The sequence below is a fragment of the Calcarisporiella thermophila genome (assembly GCF_041956535.1).
Source record: "Calcarisporiella thermophila strain CBS 279.70 unplaced genomic scaffold VTP21scaffold_13, whole genome shotgun sequence".
NCBI classification, from domain to species: domain Eukaryota; kingdom Fungi; phylum Calcarisporiellomycota; class Calcarisporiellomycetes; order Calcarisporiellales; family Calcarisporiellaceae; genus Calcarisporiella; species Calcarisporiella thermophila.
In genome coordinates, this window is record NW_027192203.1 from 519,954 (window position 1) to 538,593 (window position 18,640).

The 18,640-nt window shown below is 52.0% G+C and overlaps 10 protein-coding genes across 10 annotated transcripts; 6 read left to right on the plus strand and 4 right to left on the minus strand.

Annotated features, from left to right (window-relative positions):
- Nucleotides 1-226: 226 nt before the first annotated feature.
- Nucleotides 227-1,807, plus strand: VTP21DRAFT_2132 (uncharacterized protein; the record flags this gene model as incomplete). Its single annotated transcript, XM_069392294.1, has 5 exons — nt 227-657; nt 776-794; nt 916-1,134; nt 1,222-1,589; nt 1,693-1,807. The coding sequence occupies 5 exons, from the start codon at nt 227-229 to the stop codon at nt 1,805-1,807; spliced, it is 1,152 nt and encodes a 383-aa protein (XP_069250709.1).
- A 645-nt stretch (nt 1,808-2,452) lies between these two features.
- On the minus strand, nt 2,453-2,980 carry VTP21DRAFT_2133 (uncharacterized protein; the record flags this gene model as incomplete). Its single annotated transcript, XM_069392295.1, has 1 exon — nt 2,453-2,980. The coding sequence occupies one exon, from the start codon at nt 2,978-2,980 to the stop codon at nt 2,453-2,455; it is 528 nt and encodes a 175-aa protein (XP_069250710.1).
- Nucleotides 2,981-3,725: 745 nt separating this feature from the next.
- On the plus strand, nt 3,726-4,345 carry VTP21DRAFT_2134 (uncharacterized protein; the record flags this gene model as incomplete). The annotated part of the gene is made up of 2 exons (XM_069392296.1): nt 3,726-3,815; nt 3,908-4,345. 2 exons carry the CDS (start codon nt 3,726-3,728, stop codon nt 4,343-4,345), a joined length of 528 nt encoding a protein of 175 aa, XP_069250711.1.
- Nucleotides 4,346-4,856: 511 nt separating this feature from the next.
- VTP21DRAFT_2135 (uncharacterized protein) lies at nt 4,857-6,423 on the minus strand (the record flags this gene model as incomplete). The annotated part of the gene is made up of 4 exons (XM_069392297.1): nt 4,857-5,877; nt 5,944-6,099; nt 6,161-6,194; nt 6,261-6,423. 4 exons carry the CDS (start codon nt 6,421-6,423, stop codon nt 4,857-4,859), a joined length of 1,374 nt encoding a protein of 457 aa, XP_069250712.1.
- Nucleotides 6,424-7,024: 601 nt separating this feature from the next.
- On the plus strand, nt 7,025-7,962 carry VTP21DRAFT_2136 (uncharacterized protein; the record flags this gene model as incomplete). Its single annotated transcript, XM_069392298.1, has 4 exons — nt 7,025-7,108; nt 7,179-7,331; nt 7,381-7,455; nt 7,525-7,962. The coding sequence occupies 4 exons, from the start codon at nt 7,025-7,027 to the stop codon at nt 7,960-7,962; spliced, it is 750 nt and encodes a 249-aa protein (XP_069250713.1).
- Nucleotides 7,963-8,019: 57 nt separating this feature from the next.
- VTP21DRAFT_2137 (uncharacterized protein) lies at nt 8,020-8,412 on the minus strand (the record flags this gene model as incomplete). Its single annotated transcript, XM_069392299.1, has 1 exon — nt 8,020-8,412. One exon carries the CDS (start codon nt 8,410-8,412, stop codon nt 8,020-8,022), a length of 393 nt encoding a protein of 130 aa, XP_069250714.1.
- A 1,174-nt stretch (nt 8,413-9,586) lies between these two features.
- Nucleotides 9,587-10,489, plus strand: VTP21DRAFT_2138 (uncharacterized protein; the record flags this gene model as incomplete). The annotated part of the gene is made up of 1 exon (XM_069392300.1): nt 9,587-10,489. The coding sequence occupies one exon, from the start codon at nt 9,587-9,589 to the stop codon at nt 10,487-10,489; it is 903 nt and encodes a 300-aa protein (XP_069250715.1).
- Nucleotides 10,490-11,659: 1,170 nt separating this feature from the next.
- Nucleotides 11,660-12,987, plus strand: VTP21DRAFT_2139 (uncharacterized protein; the record flags this gene model as incomplete). The annotated part of the gene is made up of 2 exons (XM_069392301.1): nt 11,660-11,794; nt 12,457-12,987. 2 exons carry the CDS (start codon nt 11,660-11,662, stop codon nt 12,985-12,987), a joined length of 666 nt encoding a protein of 221 aa, XP_069250716.1.
- A 707-nt stretch (nt 12,988-13,694) lies between these two features.
- VTP21DRAFT_2140 (uncharacterized protein) lies at nt 13,695-14,801 on the plus strand (the record flags this gene model as incomplete). Its single annotated transcript, XM_069392303.1, has 2 exons — nt 13,695-14,638; nt 14,714-14,801. The coding sequence occupies 2 exons, from the start codon at nt 13,695-13,697 to the stop codon at nt 14,799-14,801; spliced, it is 1,032 nt and encodes a 343-aa protein (XP_069250717.1).
- A 559-nt stretch (nt 14,802-15,360) lies between these two features.
- Nucleotides 15,361-17,928, minus strand: VTP21DRAFT_2141 (uncharacterized protein; the record flags this gene model as incomplete). Its single annotated transcript, XM_069392304.1, has 7 exons — nt 15,361-15,735; nt 15,823-15,898; nt 15,960-16,145; nt 16,221-17,349; nt 17,434-17,531; nt 17,605-17,736; nt 17,822-17,928. The coding sequence occupies 7 exons, from the start codon at nt 17,926-17,928 to the stop codon at nt 15,361-15,363; spliced, it is 2,103 nt and encodes a 700-aa protein (XP_069250718.1).
- Between the last annotated feature and the right edge of the window lie 712 nt (nt 17,929-18,640).

An 18,640-nucleotide genomic window follows, 5' to 3' on the forward strand; every position in this document is an offset into this window, starting at 1 on the left:
GTCGAATCTCTGAAATCAATTTCCCTGAGATCCTTTTTTGTACAACCCCTATGCGATTCTTTGACAAGCGAGTTTTATCGCATTTCATCCACACTTCCTCATTAGAGGGCCTTCACAGGAACCCTTTGCCCGCGCACTTTTCACTTTGCATTCCGTTTTCACTTGCACACCCTAATTCCACGAGCATCACGAGATTGCATCTGCCGGTGAATGAAGCCAGGCATTCATGCCCAAACCACTGTATAAACGCTTGCGAGAGGAGAGGAGGAAATCGCGTGCAATCTATTTACATGATTCCCTACAGCGCCTGTTCTCCACTCTCCTCTTGTACATGATGTCGCTTCCCGCCACTCAATTACTCAAGGCTGCCTCCCCCCTCCCGCCCATTAGCATTGACACATCTTATGTGTGGCTGGCCATGTATTTTGTCCTCAATCTGGGCCTCACCCTCTACAACAAGGCCGTCATGCAGCTGTTCGATTTTGGCTTTCCTTGGACACTTACCGGCATTCATACCCTGTGTGGAGCGCTGGGAGCCTATGGGGCGTACCAATTGGGCTATTTTAAGCCCTCGAAACTGGGAGAGAGAGAGAACATGGTCATGCTCGTGTTTTCTGTCCTGTACACGATCAACATCGCCATTAGCAATGTGTCGCTGTAAGTCACCATTTCGGCTCTCCATCTTTTCTCCTTGAGAAAAATGGATGAAAAGAAAAAAAATTAAGTGTGAGAGCAAGCCTTCTTATCGATTCTCTTCTACTTTATTGTTTTTTAGAAATCTGGTCACAGTTCCCGTAAGTCCCCTCGGCACTTTTACATAGAATTTTCCGCCGCTTTCGCGATCTTCAGAATGGAGGCCCTGACTCTTTCTTTTTCTTTCTCTCCCCTTCCCCCTCACACACCTAGTTTCATCAGGTTGTGCGTGCCATGACCCCCCTCTTCACCATGCTGCTCTCCATTGCTTTTCTGCAGAAGAGCTATTCACCGGAGATCTATATCTCCCTTGTTCCCGTGGTGCTTGGGGTCGTGTTTGCCACCTTTGGGGACTACAATTACACCCCGGTGGGATGCTTCCTCACGGTATTGGGGACATTGCTGGCAGCCCTGAAGACGGTGGCAACCAATCGAGTCCAGGTGAATCAATTTCCCAATGGGCTAGAGTTCTTCTTCCTGGTTGCCAGTGCTGCTAACGGATGTCTTTGTTGATGGGATACAATGCAGGTCGGTCGGTTCAAACTCCATCCGCTTGATCTGCTGCTCCGCATGTCTCCCTTGGCTTTCCTACAGACCATGATCTACGCTCAGATCTCGGGTGAGCTGGCGGATTTGCGGCTATTCTTGCGAGCCATTGAGCCGGAGGCGGTCTATCCCCTCGCCAGCGCGCTCCTTGCCAACGGGGTCATTGCTTTCTTCTTGAGCGTGGTGAGCTTCACTGCAAACAAGAAGACAAGTGCGCTGACGATGACGGTGGCGGCCAACGTGAAGCAGGTGCTCACTATCATGTTGGCGGTGCTGATATTCCACTTGAACATTTCGCTGACCAATGCGGTGGGGATTCTCTTGACCCTTGTGGGAGGGGCTTGGTACACGTAAGTAACAAAATAGCACGAACGGGGGGGGGGGGGGGGAGTTGGGGAAGAGGGAGATGTTTAAATGAGAAATTTAACCTCATCCGATCTCTTTGCAACTTAGGAGCATCGAATTAAAGGAGAAATCCAGGAAACAGCTGGGTGGCGACTTCCCCATTGGTCAAACGATCCTTTCTAAGGAGAGCGTGCCTGTTCTACAGATCCAAATCTCACGATAACTGTATTTTTTCTCAATGCTTTTCTTCCTCCTGATGTATATTTTCACTCCTCTTTACCCGCATCAGTCATATTGGCAGTGCTTTTTTTCGAATTAGCATTTTCACATTATCGTTCTATAAACCATTTCAGCAATTATAAGGGATTATCGTTATCTGAAAGCATGATTCCCACGACTACTTCGATCCGAAGAAAAAGAGCGTGAAGGAATAAGCAGGGCAGCGCATCCACCCATGGCCCAACTTTCTTAGTGCATTTTATGATAATAATCCTTTTTTTTTTTAAGGAAACTAGTGTAAATGGTTAACCAATCTTATATTTTAGAGGGAAAAAAAAAAGTAAACCAGTAAACATTGTTCCAAGTACTATCTTTCTCTATCTTCCATGGTTGTTCTTTTTCTTCTTTAAAACGGCATTGAACATACAACATCGAAGAGAGGGGGAAAGAGAGGAGAGGGGCGGGGCAGAAGAGAGACGGAGGAAAGGGGATTGGAGGAGGAAGAGAGAGGAAGGAAAAGAAGAAGAAGAAAAAAACATAAATATAATCGATCTAATATCTAATAGAATAAAATGGGTCATGAATTATTTACAGCCTAACAAGAAAAAGGGTCGATCCGGCATTTTGTTTTCGTCGCTCAATTCTCCTATTAGTTATGGAGTTTTCTTCGCAAGTGCCGTAGCAAGGCGTCCCGCCTTGTGAACTGCTTTCCGCAGGTCTCGCAGCGGACACCCTCGCTACCAAGATGCCGGCGCATGTGCCGGTGCAAGTCGTAGACCCGATTGAATGAGGCACCGCATTCCTTACATATGGGGACCTGCTGGGTGGTGGAGGACGGGGTGGGGGAGGGCATGCCGTTGTTGGGGACGTCGATCCATCCCTGCCGATTTTCCTTCTCTTTGTTCCGCCGGCCGCCCGAAGTGGTGCGACGTTGTTTGGTGGTGCGAGGGGGGGAAGAGGATGTGGAGGCGATGTAGGGGATCGGGGTTGTGGCGGGGGAGGGCGAGGTGGAGGTCTGGTAGGTGCTGGAAAGCGAGGCAATGACATGGGCGGCAGAGAGCTGCTCGGCATCGAACCACTGGGATGGGGGGTCGCCGGCCCCCTCGTCGGCGGCATCACGGACGGCGGACAGATGATGCTGGCGGTCCCATTTATTCGGATGGTTAAGCGTCATCATCTCTAGGCTTTGATGGGGGGGGGGGGAGGGAGGCGAGAGGGGGGAAGAGGTGGAATTGTTTGGGTTTAGAGTTGGCTGGGAGAATTCCGGGTGCGGCCAGCTGTTCTATGGAGGGGAGATGATAGAGATTGGGACAGGCAATGCTCAGGGGCAAAGATGGGGGGTGCAGTTGTAGAGGGCGGAGATGGGGAGTAGCCTAATGGCGGATGAGAGAGCCGGGCTAGAAGGTAGATGGAGAGGAAAATAGGTGGAGTGAAAGAAACAAATAAGAGCCACGCAGTAAGAGAGGTGGCAAAAGAGAAAATAAAAAAATTTTTTCAAGGAAACAGGGGATTGGCCACTCTGGCTTTTCACGCTTGTCTCGCTATTTTCATGGAGAGGCGGGTGATCCGAGGAGGCCGGCCGGGCGAGACGAGCCGCTGATCCACGCAAGCTGCGGCCAGGAAAGGGCTGCGGGCCAAAAAAGCGCCTTGACCCCTTGCGGCCGGGTCCCCTTCGCCCTCGGTGGGCCTGCTCGCTCTCCCTGTCAACAAGAACAGCACGGAAACCTCGGCCTCCTTCCCAACTCTTTCTCTCCGCCCACCGCCGAATAACCTAACCTACGTCGCCTATGTTTTCGTTGCTGGTGGCAAAAAGGGTTTACAAACCTAACCTATCTCGTTCCGGCCCGAAACGCAATATAAAGGGAGACAGACAGGGAGAGGAAGACAGCATCTCTTCACTTGGAATCCATGATAGAAAAATCATGATCCGTAGGCTTCCGACCCTCTCCCGTCTACTACATACTCAACGGAGGCCCAACTATAGCGGATGGTGGACATCGATACTTGATCAGGTAAAATGCCGTCATGAGATGAGAAGTCAGAGTGAGAGTCATGAATAACAATTTTAAATGACACGATTCTTCCATTCTGACCATGGTTGTAGCCAGATCCAATTCCATTCAAGCCCTATGCTCCCATCAGTGATCCCGGATCTGCCCATGCCGCGTCCAATTCTTCCTCCTCCTCTCCTCCTGCCGCTCCATCTCAGGATGTTGATCCCAAACCTGCAAAGGAAATCGTAGTCGATGGAATCCGGCTACCACCTAAACCATCACCCCCCGATAACTGCTGCTTTAGTGGCTGTGCACATTGTGTCTTTGACATCTACATCGATGAGCTCGATCACTACTTCTCCGTCAAGAGGGATCTCCGATCGCGTTTGCTCGCGAAAAGTCTTCCGATTCCCCCTGAGTTGGCCGAAGATGAGGAAGAGAAGGCCAACGACGTCAACGGGGATGGAGGTGTAGTGGGAGGAAAGGAGATGGATCCGGGGATGAAGGCTTTTCTGGAATTAGAAAGAAAATTAGCAGGCGGTGGGTGAACGGATACAGCAGATGCATAGATAACCCCCTCCCCCCGCCCTCTATTTATCCTACGGTTGCTCTTATCCTGGACAAAGCGGTCTATTTATACTTTGCTTAATCCCGTGTATATCTGATGTATATCTTGATGATCGTGTTTTTATATCTGCCTTACTAAACAAAGCCAAGTGTTTATGAAAACATAAAAAAGGAGGGGCAATAGGAAGGAGTGAATGAGAAAGAATAGGGGGTGGCGAAAAGGTATTAATGGAAATAATGGTATGGTGGAATAAGAATGGAATAATTAAAAAAGAAGAAAATAGGCGGAGTGGACTCGTTATGTACAATCAAAGAGCCCTTAATAACGAGTTAAAAAAAGTGGAAAAAAAAAGAAAAAAGATTAATTCACACAATAAAAAACGAAGAGAACCTTTTTCGTCCTAGGAAAAAAAAAATAGAGTATAAAACTAACAAAGGAAAACATGTAAAAAAAAAAAGATAAGAGAGTAAAGGAAGAGGATTGGGATCTCTTTATTCATCATAACAAAAGGGGTCGTGGGTTGGATGTATTCTGGGGAGAGAGACGGCGCGAACCATTTGCACCACGCCCCAACCATGAGGGCGTTGATACGGGTGGAAGCGCAAGTTGGGGAGAGATGCCGAGTTTGAGAGAGTGGGATAGTTACGCAGAGGCGGGGGATAGCCGTCCACGTCCCAGAGCTGCTCTCGGTCTTCCAGCCACGCGGCCGAAGCAGGGACGGAGGGAGGGGGGGAGGCGGACTGAGACGGGTGGTGGGCGGGAAAGAGGGGGTCGCTGGACGAGGTGCGCTGGTGCGGCGGGTGATAGGGGTGGGGGTGGGGGTGGGAGGCGGGGGACTGCTTGGCGGGAGAGGAGTGGGACTCGGCAGCCATCAGCAGCCCGTACAGAGGATTGATGCGCATCAGCGCGTTACCATGCTCGATGAAGCAGGCTGCGGCGGTGGCCTCCGACTCATTCATCGAGATGGCGCTGTCGCGCCGCATCTCTTCGGCCGGGGGCGCCGACTGTGTCTTGGGGGTCACGGGGAGCGGAGGCGTGGGGAGGAGCGAGCCACGCCGCGCGGTCGGCTTCACGATTGGGTTGGGCGGGTAGGCGGAGGTGAGGGGGGCGGAGACGGCAAAGGGGGTCGGGAGCTTGCTATACTGGCTTGTGTGGCGCAAGTGGGAGTCGGGGTGAGCCTGGTAGAGGGGGTAGGGGGGCGGGGAGGGCAGCGAGAGGTCGAGGATGGATTCATTCAGCGAATAGGTGGGGGTGATGGAGCTGCGCGACGGAGAGGGGGAGGGGAGGTTGGAGCGGTCGGCGGAGGGCACGCTACTTGCGTCATCGTCGTCGTCGTCATCGGCGGAGTACTCGGCCGATTTCTCGTCCTTGGGGTCGTCGACGGGCTGCTGCTGCTCCTCCTCGCCGAAGCCGTGGTCGTCGTCCGGGTCCTCGATGTCTTCGTCCGGGTCGTAGTCGTGGGTGCTCTTGATGGAGAGTTGGCGCTTCAGCCCTCTCCTGAGGCACAGTTTCCTATCACCACAAGGGGGATCCATCAGTAAGCATGGCCGCGGGGGAGGGATGGGTCTGGGGCCGTACCTGGGCATCTGCTGCTCGGGATGTTTCAGCTTGGTCCGCAGGGCAAACCGCGTTGCCTTGCCGTGGCCGAACTTGATGATGGGGGCGGAGTCCACCTCAAAGTGCTTCAGATACTTGCTTATTTCCCCGCTCACCGTGTTGCGGGGGGTTCGGCCGCTGCTCGAGGCAATAACGTGCGTTAGAGAGGGGATCGCGGAATCACACAGACAGCACTTACCAAAATTGATACAGGTTTCGCAGCTCGATTTCATCTGGATACAGATTCACGGGTTAAGCTTCGGACATTAAAGGAGCAAGTCCACCACAGTATGACTTACCAACGATAATGGAGAGCGGCAGGGGTTCGACGGCATCCTCCAGGACGGTTAGGACGGCGGAAATGATGTTGGTGGGCAGGGGGTCTGAGCCAAGGCCGAGGCCATCATCCGATTCGTAGTCGCTATCTTCGTTGCCGCGGTCTTTGTTCTTAGGAACGAGCATGGTCCCTGAATGGATGTGTGAATACAAGGGCGCTTGGGGAGGGGGGAGAAGAGTCCGGAGGATAAGCTGTGGGGTTGGGAGGGGAGATTTGAAAGGAGGCTGATGGGGGGAAGGGGGACCTCTTATCCTCCCACTGGGTAGCAGATGAGGTGCGGTTGCAACTGGAATAAAGAGTACAGATGCTGGTATTAGTTATGGGGAGGGGGTGGATGATGGAGGTGGGGATGCAGTGAGGAAATGCAGAGTGATAAGATGTAATGAACACAGACGGGGTACTATATCATGAAGGGGGATGAGACAGAGAATGAATGAAGACTAGTGCCAATGATTAAGATTGCAAGCTAATGAGATGCGATGCGAGATGCCAAGGCGTGCCTATATACATTGAGAGCACAGAAATGCACGACGAATGCAAGAGATGGGGGATGGGGCGAGGGAATGTGGGGAAATGGAGAATGCAAAATGAAATGAATTAGAGGGCGGGGGGGGGGGGAGAGGGGAGGTAGCTAGAGAGAAAAGGGGAAGGGGGAACGATAAAAATAAATAAAAAACGTTCAAACATGACGGAAAAGCCAACCGACATATATTTGCAGGTCTCGTAATGCGAGCAGATTGGAATTTGGGAGAGGACCAGGATCGAGAGATTAGCACGCTATTCGCGGCTCTGAGGATCATCCGTGCTCGTGTATTTCATAACACGAGATTTTCGCTACGCGGAATATTTCGCCGCCGTTTTTGGCGGAGGTTTTGGACAGGCCAGGCCTGCTGAGGCTTCGGCTCCGGCGCCGGCCTGCGCCCTCCCCCACGGCCCCGCCCCTGGGCTCGTCTCTCGCCGGCCACGCGTGCTCGCTCTCCCCCTCGCCTCCCCCACGCTCGCCTGCGCCACGGGCCTGCGGAAGCGGCTTGCGGTGGCCTGCGTCTTTCCCTTTTGCTTAAGGTTCCGTCTTGCCCAGCAAGGACACCGCACAGAGCGGTGCGGGGCGTGGGGGCGGCAAGGCTCTTGACAAGCAGCAAGCCGCCACTCACAGAAGAGTCGCGCTCTGCGTGAACAAGAAGCAGGGCAAGCATTTATGTAACGGCGCGTGGGGGGCCTCGATTTAGGCATATGGATTTCATGCAACTCTATTTCTAATCACGCAACAAAAAAAGAAGAGCGGGAAAAAAGGCAAAACGGAAAATGGCAGCGCAGCAGCCTGCATTGCATCCAGCGGCTCGATCCCCCTCTTTGGCGGCTGGAGCCTGCCCCTGGCATCCCGGGCCTGGCTCGCAGTCCGCTCCTCGGCCAAATTGCTCAGATGCGGCATGGTGATTCAGCCGGGCGGATCACAAGCGAAGCGCAAGCACGACGTCACCCAAGCGTTACACTGGGCGATGCGGGGCGGAGCAGCGCTGGGTCTCAGGCGAAAGCCTCGGCGATGGAGGGGCGATTTGGGCGGGCGCGCAGCGATTAGGGTTTCGCCTATGGAACAGCCACCATCAAAACCGCTTTATTACCGTGGCACAAACCTTGACACCATCTGTGTAATGGAGGGCGATTGATGATGAAAGATCCGGTTGAGTCACACCCTTTTCATTACCAACCTGCTCTTGCCCTCTTTAGCGCGGTTGACGGCCCATCATTGGTGCCTGGCCCTCATTGGGCTCAGATGCTTGGAGTGGGCTCGTGGAACCTTCCAAACTCTCCCCCTTGTTCCCCCCCCGGAGACCAATCTGGCTGCGCGCCAGAGCCGGAGAGACGTGGCCCTGTGCTGCAGAGTCGTGTGATGGAGTCTGAGGAAACCGGGCAAGACACGAGGGTCGAATCCAGGGCACTTTAGCATTCGCGAGAAGACTAAAGAGACGAGGCACGGCGCCGCCGCCGCTGCCGCCGCCGCCGCCCCGCGTCCCAACAAACCGGCTCCCCCGTCCCCTCGCCCCCCGTGGAGGCAGCCGCAGCCCCACCACGGCTGCGGAATCAAGGTTCTTCAATCTCCAGCGTCGCTGGACCATGCGTGGAGCCGTTACGAAAAGCCATGAAAGCCATTCGGTTAGCATTTCCCCTTTTTTCATAAAGGTTAGCGCGCCTCACGTGCGGTAGAGTGTGGGAACTCTGAGAGTAACTTTGCGTTACTATGTTCATGTGAACGCTAAAGGCGCCTCCTCCTCTCCCCCCTCCCTCATCACCCTACAAAATCCGCACCTTATCCTGTGCGTCGATCTCGATACTGTATAGAAAGCCCTGGACACAAGCAGATCAACTCTAACTCCTGGTTATTACCGCAATAAAAATGATTCCTCCCCTCCCCCTCCCCTGATAGCTGCGCTGAGAAAGTGTATTTCGGTAAGTTCCGCTTCGCCCGAATCTTAGCTATCTCGCCGCTGCTTCCTTCGATGGTTGGGGCCCGTCGCGCACGCCTCCTCCCCCTCCACCAGAGGAACAATGAGCTGGAGCCCGCTTGGCCATGTCTCCTCCCGAGAACTTTCGCCGCCTGCTTAGATCCGACGCACGAGAAAAGACGCAATTAGAAGCGCCATTCTATTTTGTATTAGTGATGTCCCATTTCCCCTCCTCCCTGCTTCGCCCGCGATCCCTCCCACTCCTTACCTAAACCCCCCAACCCACTTCTCCTCTCTCTTCTCTCCCCTCCCCCCTCCCCCGATTGACCACTTTATCCTCCTTCTCATAAGGCTTGGACCCCTAATTTGGACCTCTCTAACTCTCCTAACTCTCCGGATATTTCTACACCCACCGTTTCTTCTTTTTCGCTTGCCACTAACCTTTTTCTCCTCCTCCCTGCTTGACGTCAATATGTCATCGGAACACAAGGTCGGAAATCCCGCGCCGTTATAAAAGGCGTCGGTAAGTCTAGTATGTGCAACATTTTCTCCCCCCCCCCCTCTCCTCCCCATCAAAAAGTCACACGGTTTCCCTGACACATATCATTTAAGTGTTTATCCTTCTCGCCCGAATCCTTTTTTCTCCTTTCTTTCTTTTCTCTTCTTTCCGCTCCTTATCCATTACATTTTTATAAATCCACCTTTATTTTTTTTTTTTTCCCTCTTCTCCCCTTCCCCCCCCCCTCTAACCTCGCGATACAAAGGTTACACCTCCCTTTACTACTTTTGCTTAGCTAGAAGCGGGATATAAAGGCGCATTAATACCATTGAATCAACCCTGAAGCCCATGGCGTTCGAATTGGCCGACTCATCCCTCCCCAGCGATTCCCACCGAAAAACCAACACCCAGAGCTTCACCCATATGCTGGCTACCCCCAATACCGTCGAAGCGCCCTCCTCCCCCTCGTCCACCTCCACCTCCTCTTGGTCCTCAGCCTGGCCCTCTCTAGGCCTTCAAGTTCCCGACCTCTATGGAACCGCGGCCACGACCACCCCCAATGCCGCCGCCCCCCCTCCCACCACCGCGGCTGCTAACCCTGCCGCCGCTACCACCGCCGTCACCACCTCCTCCGCTCTCGCGGCCACGTCCACCAGCGCCTCCACCCCCTCAGGAGTCCTCTCCATCACCCCCCACTCCCCTCACTCCCCTCAGACCCCAAGTCCCACCCCGACCCCCACCGCCCTCCATTTCGAGCCGCTGTCTGAGGTCTTCGACTATCCCGAGCTCTCCCTGTTTGCGTCCGCCTCCTCCGAGCAGCCGCAAACCCTAGGGGAGGAGGGCTCCGGCCACCCCGCCTCCTCCGATTCCCCCACCCAGAAGAAGCCCGCCAATGCTCGCCGAGCCGCTCAGAACCGCGCCGCCCAGCGCGCCTTCCGGCAGCGCAAGGACCGGTACATCAAGGATCTGGAGCAGAAGGCCCGCGAGCTCGACTCGTTCCGCGCCGCCATCGATGTTCTGCGCCAGGAGAACCGCCAGCTGCATGCTGCGGTGCGGCAGATGATGTCCGACATGGGGTATCTCAAGCGCATGATGCAGGGACGCTGCGTGGTTCCGGAGATGTTGCCCCCCAACTTGTCGGCAGGAGGGGTGCCCGACGACATGGGCTGCGCGTGGGGCCTCGAGGAATGGGGCGACATGGTGTGGGACGGTAGAAAACGGAGGCTGACCCATATAGGATTTTTACACTGATATTGTATCCATTTTTTCTTCTACTTTGTGTTCCTTTTCTTTGAATTTCGTTTGTATTCTATTAGTGCTGTCTTCCTTCGATATAGTGTTTGAAAATACCCATTACATTCATTCATACTTGTGTTGGTGGATTGAACTAGCCCACAGTGTATTTTGAGGATGCTGGTGCGGATGATGTGTTGAAAATATATATATTTCTTTCTGTCTCTCTCTCTCACTTCTCCCCCCCCCCTCCCCTCCTCCTCCTCCTCCTCCTCCTCCTTTCTTCTTGTGTTTTATTTGTTTTGTGATTGCTTGCTTTATTGGTTTTCTTTCATACATTTCGTTTATCTTTGTACATAGTAAAAAATGGATTTGACTCGAGACAATAAGAATCTGGCAGCTCTTGCTTTAACCTTTGCGCTTAAATTGACGTTCTCCTGACCTCCTTCCCCTACTGACACCGCATCTAAACTTGCCAGCCTGTACAACTCTAACTCTCCATCAACACCGTTGTTTGGTTAGTCATTGACGCTTATTTAACTAAGAGTTGTGGGAGGTCAGAGGGAGGAGATTGGGAAGAGATCCTTTTAGTTTAGCTCTGTCTTAATCGTGGGTGATGAGAAAAATCTTATTTCAAAACCTTGTTAACCTCCGAGATCACCTGGGCGGGTTGGCCGGTCTCTTTGCGGCCGACCATGAGGGGGAGAGAGTTTGCGGAGTAGGGTTGTAGCTTTATTACACTTGCCGTGGTGGGCCTTGGCTGCTGTTTTTGTGTTTGGTTACCTTGTGCCCACCTTCATTTTATCTAATCGGTCGCTTCGCCATCCCTCTACGGCGTTGCGCGGACGAACTCAAGCTACAAACCATGAGCCCTGAGAGACGGGGCGAGAGGTATATCGGCCGCTTGGTACGCTGAGGTGAGGAGAGCAGAGAAGGGGGAGAGGCCACAAAAGAAAAAACCGCAGGGTGGATGGAAGAGGGAAAGGCCGCAAAGAAGTTTGGCCGTGCTCGTGCCATGAAGAGGTTTCATTTGAGTTTGCAGAATCACGAGGCCCTGTATTGATTTTACCACTTTGACGGCCCACACTCAAGCTATTCTATAAAGAATATGTTTTCCCGGGTATTCAAGCTCCCTTCCCATCCAGCAAAACCTAACTCCCCGCGGCAATATCTTTCTTCCCTGGCGAGATGGGCAACGTGATAGGAAACCATGCCCGCAGCGTTCTGCGGGACCGTTTGGTCCATGTTTCGCCGGAATCGACCTCTTCCTCACCATTGATAAGAGGCGGACCCGAGATAGGGATGTATAAGCGTACCGCCCAGGTGCAACTCTTGTGCTCATTAAATTTATCAGCTTCGATGAGATGGAATGGGATGTAGACGTGCTAAGCTTGCTGGCGTCAACCATCCTCAATAGTGGGCGGGCTCCATCCCAGGCCGAATTTCCTAGAGAACATTCGCCTTAGCGGACTTCGGGCGATTCGCAAGTGGGTGCCATGTTGCCCACCTCCTAAATAAGGGCTCATTGGAAATGACAACGAGCGAAATTTCCGCTTGGATTTTTTGCCACCGAATTTTAAACCAAAATCAAAAGAAAACGGGTTTTTCTCGTTCATCACGCCTGCGATAGTAGGGATGAAGATCCCGACTGATGCACCAAATCACTGGACGCATACTCCGATCCACGGAGACTGTAGGGAATGGCGACGGGCACGACCGCAAGGAAGTCCTCGTCAAGGGAGATGTTCTTGAAAAAAAAAAGAGGACCGATGAACAGGGAAGCCATGGAATATATATTCATTTCCCTTTAGATGGGCGATCTTGGTTAAAATGAATAAAATCAATAAATATACGTACTCACATAGAAAAGAAAGCCCCTCAATTAATAAACTCTCCCGTATACTGTATGTAATATTGACTGCATTAAATCCGTCATTTTATCTGTGCTTGCAGCACAACTCTAATTTTCCGCATATACCTCACAGGATAGACATAGGGTCCCCGTCATCGATTCTATGTGGAATACCAAACCAAACCACCTACCAACTGAAGTCATCCCACAAGCCGATCTTTGTCTTGGCCACGCAAAGGATAACCGCCGGCTATGCCAGCACCCATGGGAATTTCGCCTTGACAAGTTGGCAGGAGCCATGGGACGGGACTCTTCCTCTCCCGGCGGCCTTCGTCGCCGAGGCAATCTCAAGCAACCAGGAAATAGCATCGTCGCTAAGGAACTGGTTCCCCAGGATGAATATCACTTCATTTCTGTACTAAAAGAAATAATTGCATTGATTACTTGTCGCAAAAAGGAAGGCAAAGGGTTCCCGGGACTCCAGGTCTATGCACATTTCGCTAAAGTGCATGGCCTCGAAGAGGAATCATCGAGGAGCAATCATTCAGACGGTTTAATTTCGAAACTGGACTCTGGAATAGTTTTTCAAGTTGACGGCTGCGTAGAGCAACTGGGCTTCATAACCACCCTCCACCCCCTCCCATACCCGTCCAGGGCCAACTGAGCCATCGCAAACCTTGTTTTTGTAAAAAAAAGTAATTTAAAAAAAGCGGATGGAAGTAATAGAAAGCTACATACGGTGGCAAAAAGGAATCGAAGAGGTCGGGAGGATGCCAAAAGGAGCAATATTAAACCCCCGTTGGCCTTTGAAAAACGTTTTGGTAAGCAGATGCTCTGGGGGGAAAACCGGTTCTCCGCTCTGAAATGAAAGGGAAATGAAAACACAACTCAACAAGCCGCAGTCACGCTAATGCACGAAAAAATTACCAGCGACTGAACGAAAAGCAGCTGGTGATAAACACATTTATAAACGGCCAAATGTCTCCTCATGTAGATGCATCATTTGGTCTCTTTAGTTATTATCCTGGTGATTTTTGGGTTCATATTCTTTTTAAACAAAGGGCAACAAGCATTCTTCTTCCCCCTTCTGTTTCCTCTTCTTTTTTGTTGTTTGCAACCCAAAACATCACCCCCTTCACTCTCTTTCATCATTAAAATCAGTGTGTATCATTCTTTTTCTTTCTTTCATCTCTATTACCCTCCCCCCCCCCCTAATCCATCTCCTGTGAAAATAAACAAAAGTACCCCCACTATCCTTTACTCAATAATCCCACTTAGTTTCCCCTTAATAGTGTTGAAGTTTTTTTTATTCTCTCCTCACTCAACACGTAATCCTCTAATTCCCAAAAAAAGCACTAATTGGCATCCCTTATGGCTCCGACCCTCTTCAAGAGATTACCCTTCAACTACGAGAACGTCACCGAGGACACACTCTTCTGCGACTGGCGGATAACGGCGGATGAGTGTTTTGGAGGGCAGGCCGTGGCCTACATGTACCTCGCCCATCTGGTCTTCTGTATCATGTTTGTGTTCGTGTGCGGCTACATCCTCTTCGACCGGATCGTGCGGCGCCGCTTGAGGTTCTACGAGTGGAATACCCGCGAGATGGCGTTCTACCCCAAACCCACCGAGATGTTCGTCCTGATGGCCATGATCTTCTTCGTCCTGCGCGCGGCGCTGGCCATCAACGTCTTCGCCAACCTCTCGGGCGACAATATGACGGCTCGCGAGAGCTGGGGCAACGTTGCATGGCCATTTGCCGCGGCGGCCATCGTGTTCTACCTCACCGGGCTGATCTTCGCCACCCCCCACAGCTACAGCGACATCGAGCTCAGCAGCTCCGGCACCCCCTTCCTGCCCACACCCTCCCAGCTCACCGCCATCATGTTCACCCTGGTGTCCCTGCCCTTCCTGCTCAACCAGGGGCTCGCCATCGCCGCCGGGTTTGCCTACGACAAGGGCGACATCGAGGGGCACAACAACTTCGTCACCGGGCTCTATCTCATGTGGGCCGTCTTCATCGTCGTCATGTTCTCCTTCTACATCTTCTTCGGCCGCCAGCTCATTGTGATCCTGGCCCGCAACATTGAGGCCATTCAGGCCAGCACCCGCTACGACTCCGCCAACTGCTCCTCCTCCGGCCTCAAGAGCATGAAAAATAACGTCTACACCCACCGCCTCAACGAGATCAAGGAGAGCTACCGCAAAATCCGCGGAACCGTGATGATCATTGTGATTTTGATGCCCGTCGTGTTGATTGTGACCCTGTCGATGACCTTCTTCCGCGTCTATATTATGCGCAACCACACGCTTAGGTAAGCCGACCCCCTCGGAACCTTCCATCTCACCGTGCATCCCACACGGATGACTAACCCGAGTCTTTGTTCTAGCTATGTGTTCGCCCTGATGTGGATCAATGCCACCGCTTTCACAGTGGCCGTGTCGGTAGTTCTGATGGGCTTGAGCCGTAAGAAGTAATTTCTAATTTTTCCCCCTCCCCCTCCTTCGACAGGAGGCACTCCCCCCCCCCTTTTAATTTCTCAGCTCCCCCACAGTTGATATCATTTTGGCCCCGTCTATTGTTTTTCTCCTGCCCTCTCACCCCCTTATTTTTTTCCGGGTCAAAGTGCCTTTCCTCTCCTTTACTTTCTTTTCTGCCCCTTAGGAATATTAATGTGGTAATCGCTGTTTAATATGTAAAATTCGCCTTCTTACTCGTACTTGTTCCGCGGGTGAGCCTTTGAATGATTCTTTTCTTTTATATACTTTCATTTCATTGTACTATTTTATTCATACTCTGGCATTTGGCATAAAGCATTACACTAACAATACATGGGAAAAAAAATAAAAAAAAAGCACGGTAACGGCCTCGAAAAAACGAGTGTTGAGATTTCATTTTCCACTCGAACCCTATATTAAACCTATGTGCTGGAGAATGCGGGGGGGAATTAGGTGCAATCGGGATTTCGGTCAAGGGTTTTGCACATTACCTTAGGGATCATCCATAAAACAAATAATGAGTAAAGCAACATGGTCCTTATTCTTCATGGGCATGAAGTCGGTCTTGGTTCCCTGACATCACGGCGTCCAGTGCCTGTTTCCCACTTGGCACTATGCTCCGTGCTTGCTCTTTTATTTTGGTCATCTGCTCATCCAGTTTCTTCATCACGGATGTTAAGCCATCCATAAGGGTACGCTCGAGGTGACTTCGGACGGTCGCCTGCACAATCGGGCGCAGGATGGTGTAGAAAAAGTCGTTCTTGGTGTCGTGCATGCGCAGCTTGAGGTCATGCAGGGTGACATCGGCCCGAACAACTCGGAAGGTGCTCTCGGGATCGGTTTCCGAGGCGGGAGTGAGGGTAAGATCAAGGGTGAGGCCATCTCCAGGAATAATGATATCGACATAGCCAACCTACACGATGGGGAAGGAGCAAGAGATATTGGCATGAGATGAAACACAACCGAAAAAGAAAAAAGAAAACCCAAAGAGCGAGCTTACATCGGTCATTTTAGGGAAGCCGGACTTCTTTGCGTAATAGAATGCAATATCTTTGGCCTCCAAGTTCAAGTTCTCTCTATAGGCATAGGGGTCGGATTCAGCAATGTCTACTTCCACAAACAGGGGAGAACACTCACATCTTAATATGCGCATGGCTCAAGAGTCGCACCTCGCCCTTTCGCTCCAGCTGGTTTGTCTCCAAATTGCGCTGCAGGGTAGGCAGGGCGAGGGAGGTATGCGTGTCCACGGCCATATGTCGTGGGATCATGCTTGAGCAGCGTAGAACAACGTTGTCAAAAATATAGTGGTAGTCGTCGTTCTCACTGTAGCAGAGAGAATACAATTATCATGTTAGCGCATCCACAAAGGGTTTCCGGCGATAAAGCAAAAAACAGTACCCTTCAATGCGGGGCAGAGGCAGCCACTCCAGCTTTTCCCCAAGGATGTAGAGAACTTGGGCAAAGTCTTTCAGGAGCCCGTACTTGAGGGTGGGTTTCCCATCGGCATCCAGTAGCACGTCCTTGATCAACGTCTCGAAATCGGCACGCCACTCGCTCGTGGTCTTATCATGGGTGAGTGCGTCCGTGAAGTCTCGCGCCTCGGCCACAATCTTTTCGATCTGCTCGCGGTAGTTTTTGGAGAAGAGACGCTGACTACGATCGAACAAATCCTCGCCCTCGCGCTGCAACTTGTCCGACTGCAAATACTTGGTGTCACGAGCCGCGTGATTCAGATAGGCAGCCGCGTCGTTCAAGAAGCGATGCAGCTTTTTATCTTCGGCAGCCTTTTCGGCCAGCACCTGGCAAGCTTCAATCAGCGGGTCCAGACTCTTGTTGCTTGCGAAGCGCTCCATGAGCTCCTTGGCGCTCTCCGTCGCCTTTTGGAGCGACTCGCCCTCCCTCCTCCCAGCGCGCTCCGCCGCGCTCTTCAGCTGTTCTCTCATCTGTGCTCCTCGGTTCCCCAGCTGGCGTATGATCTCCACCAAATCATCCAAAGTGCTCTGGTATTCGCTCGTCTTTTGTACAGAGAGCATCAGTTGCTTGAACCGCTCGATGAGCCGCCGTTGCTGCTCCTCGGGAACGTGAAGCCCCTCCACGCCGCGTTTGGCGGCGTCCGCAGCCTGCTGACCCAGATTTTGGGCTGCCTCGGTGGCTGATTGCTTTCCCTCCGAATATTTCTGGAACTGAGCCTGCGCTGCATTTGCTCCCTTCTTGCCGACCTTGTCTGCCGCACCGCGTGCCGTATCTGCCGTCTCTCTCAGCGCCTCTTCCGGACTCATTTCTCCACTCGCCCCCTTCGCTCCTTTTCCCGCGGGCTTGCTCCCACCCTCGTGCTGCTCAGACACGCTCATCTGGATGGCTTCTTGGACAATTTGCTGCAGATCAAAGATCAGTCTGCGGAATTGCGGGGAGGTGATCATCATGCGCGCAATCCGCATTGCCTTGTCACCTGCTTCGGCCGCGAGCGCCTGGGCATCCTGGGCTCCTTTGTGGAGGGGTTCGGTCGACACCTTACTCTGTGCGCTTCCTACACAACGGGTAAAAAAAAGTCGAAACAATTCACGGTGAGACTGAACATTATCGGGCCAGAAAATGAACTCGCTCTACATACGTGCAGCCTCGTTCATGCCCTTCGTTCCATAGAACAGAACCTTTTGCAGGTTATCACCTTCGTTCTTCTCCTCGAGCATTTTCTTGGTTGACTCCATCCTACACGCCAGAGAGTCAACCATTCAGTTCTCCACTCTGGAAACTAGCAATATCAAAAACTTAATAAACTTACAATTTTTCTGCATCCGCAGCCACCTTTTTCCCCAGCGGGGTCATGTCTTTTGCTATCTCATGGATGGCGCCGCTCTGCTGTATCTCGTCGATTTTGCTGGTTATCTGCCCGGTCGACGGCATTTCTCCGCGTCTAGATGAGAGGGAGAGAACATAGGGGGGTTAATTCCACTTCCAGGCGGGTAGGCAGGAATGTTTTCTTATTGGAATTAGTTTACTTGGCGCTCTCGACTGCGTGTTCCACGTCGAGCCGGCGCTGAAGCGCCTCTTCGCGTGCCTGCCTGTCGAGCTCTTCCTGCTTTGCTTTGTTAGACGATCCGAACATGGAGGGAATTGAAAGTGCGTTTAGTTACTCAGTGAAATGGAGAGTGTGTAGGATGGAGAAGAAAAAGAAGAACGGTAAAGAGAGTCGATAAGAAGACTTCCGGTCGAAAAAGGAAATCCTACCGTACTCCCTTGCTCTTTATATGTCAGGCGTAAGTTGTGCTCTAGGCGTTGAGTTGAGCAGATCGGCGATTACTATTCTAAAATTAATATACAGCCGGTGGCAAATGTTTCGGTGACGTCAAGAGCCATTAAGGAAATTCGAATCCAGTCCGTAGGAGAATTAGCTGGAAAGGGGCGATGGAAGAAAACTGCTTCCAAGGAGAATTGGCCTTTACCTATAGTGCAGTGGATGGCACGCCATCTCCTCCCCCATGGATGTCGAAAGGTCATGGAAATGCAATGAGGCGTGTAGCTGCATAGCAGGCACCTGTCATCCCAAAGAGAGTCGACATCAGAGTCGATATTGAAGAGTTAGCTGAAAATTTCGGAGTTAGAGTCGCAGAGGAGCTTTTGCCTTGCTGGTGCCAAGGAAACTAATTTCCAGAAGGCGGTATAGACTTTCCGTTTATATTTGGGTTGGACTGGATGCACCATTGGTACTTTTTATTTTTCAAGCATCACGGCGTCTGCAATCTGTTTTCGTTACAGAATGCGATATGATTCTACGAGATGGATCTTTGGTTTTCGAAAAACAAAGCCCCTTCTGCTGC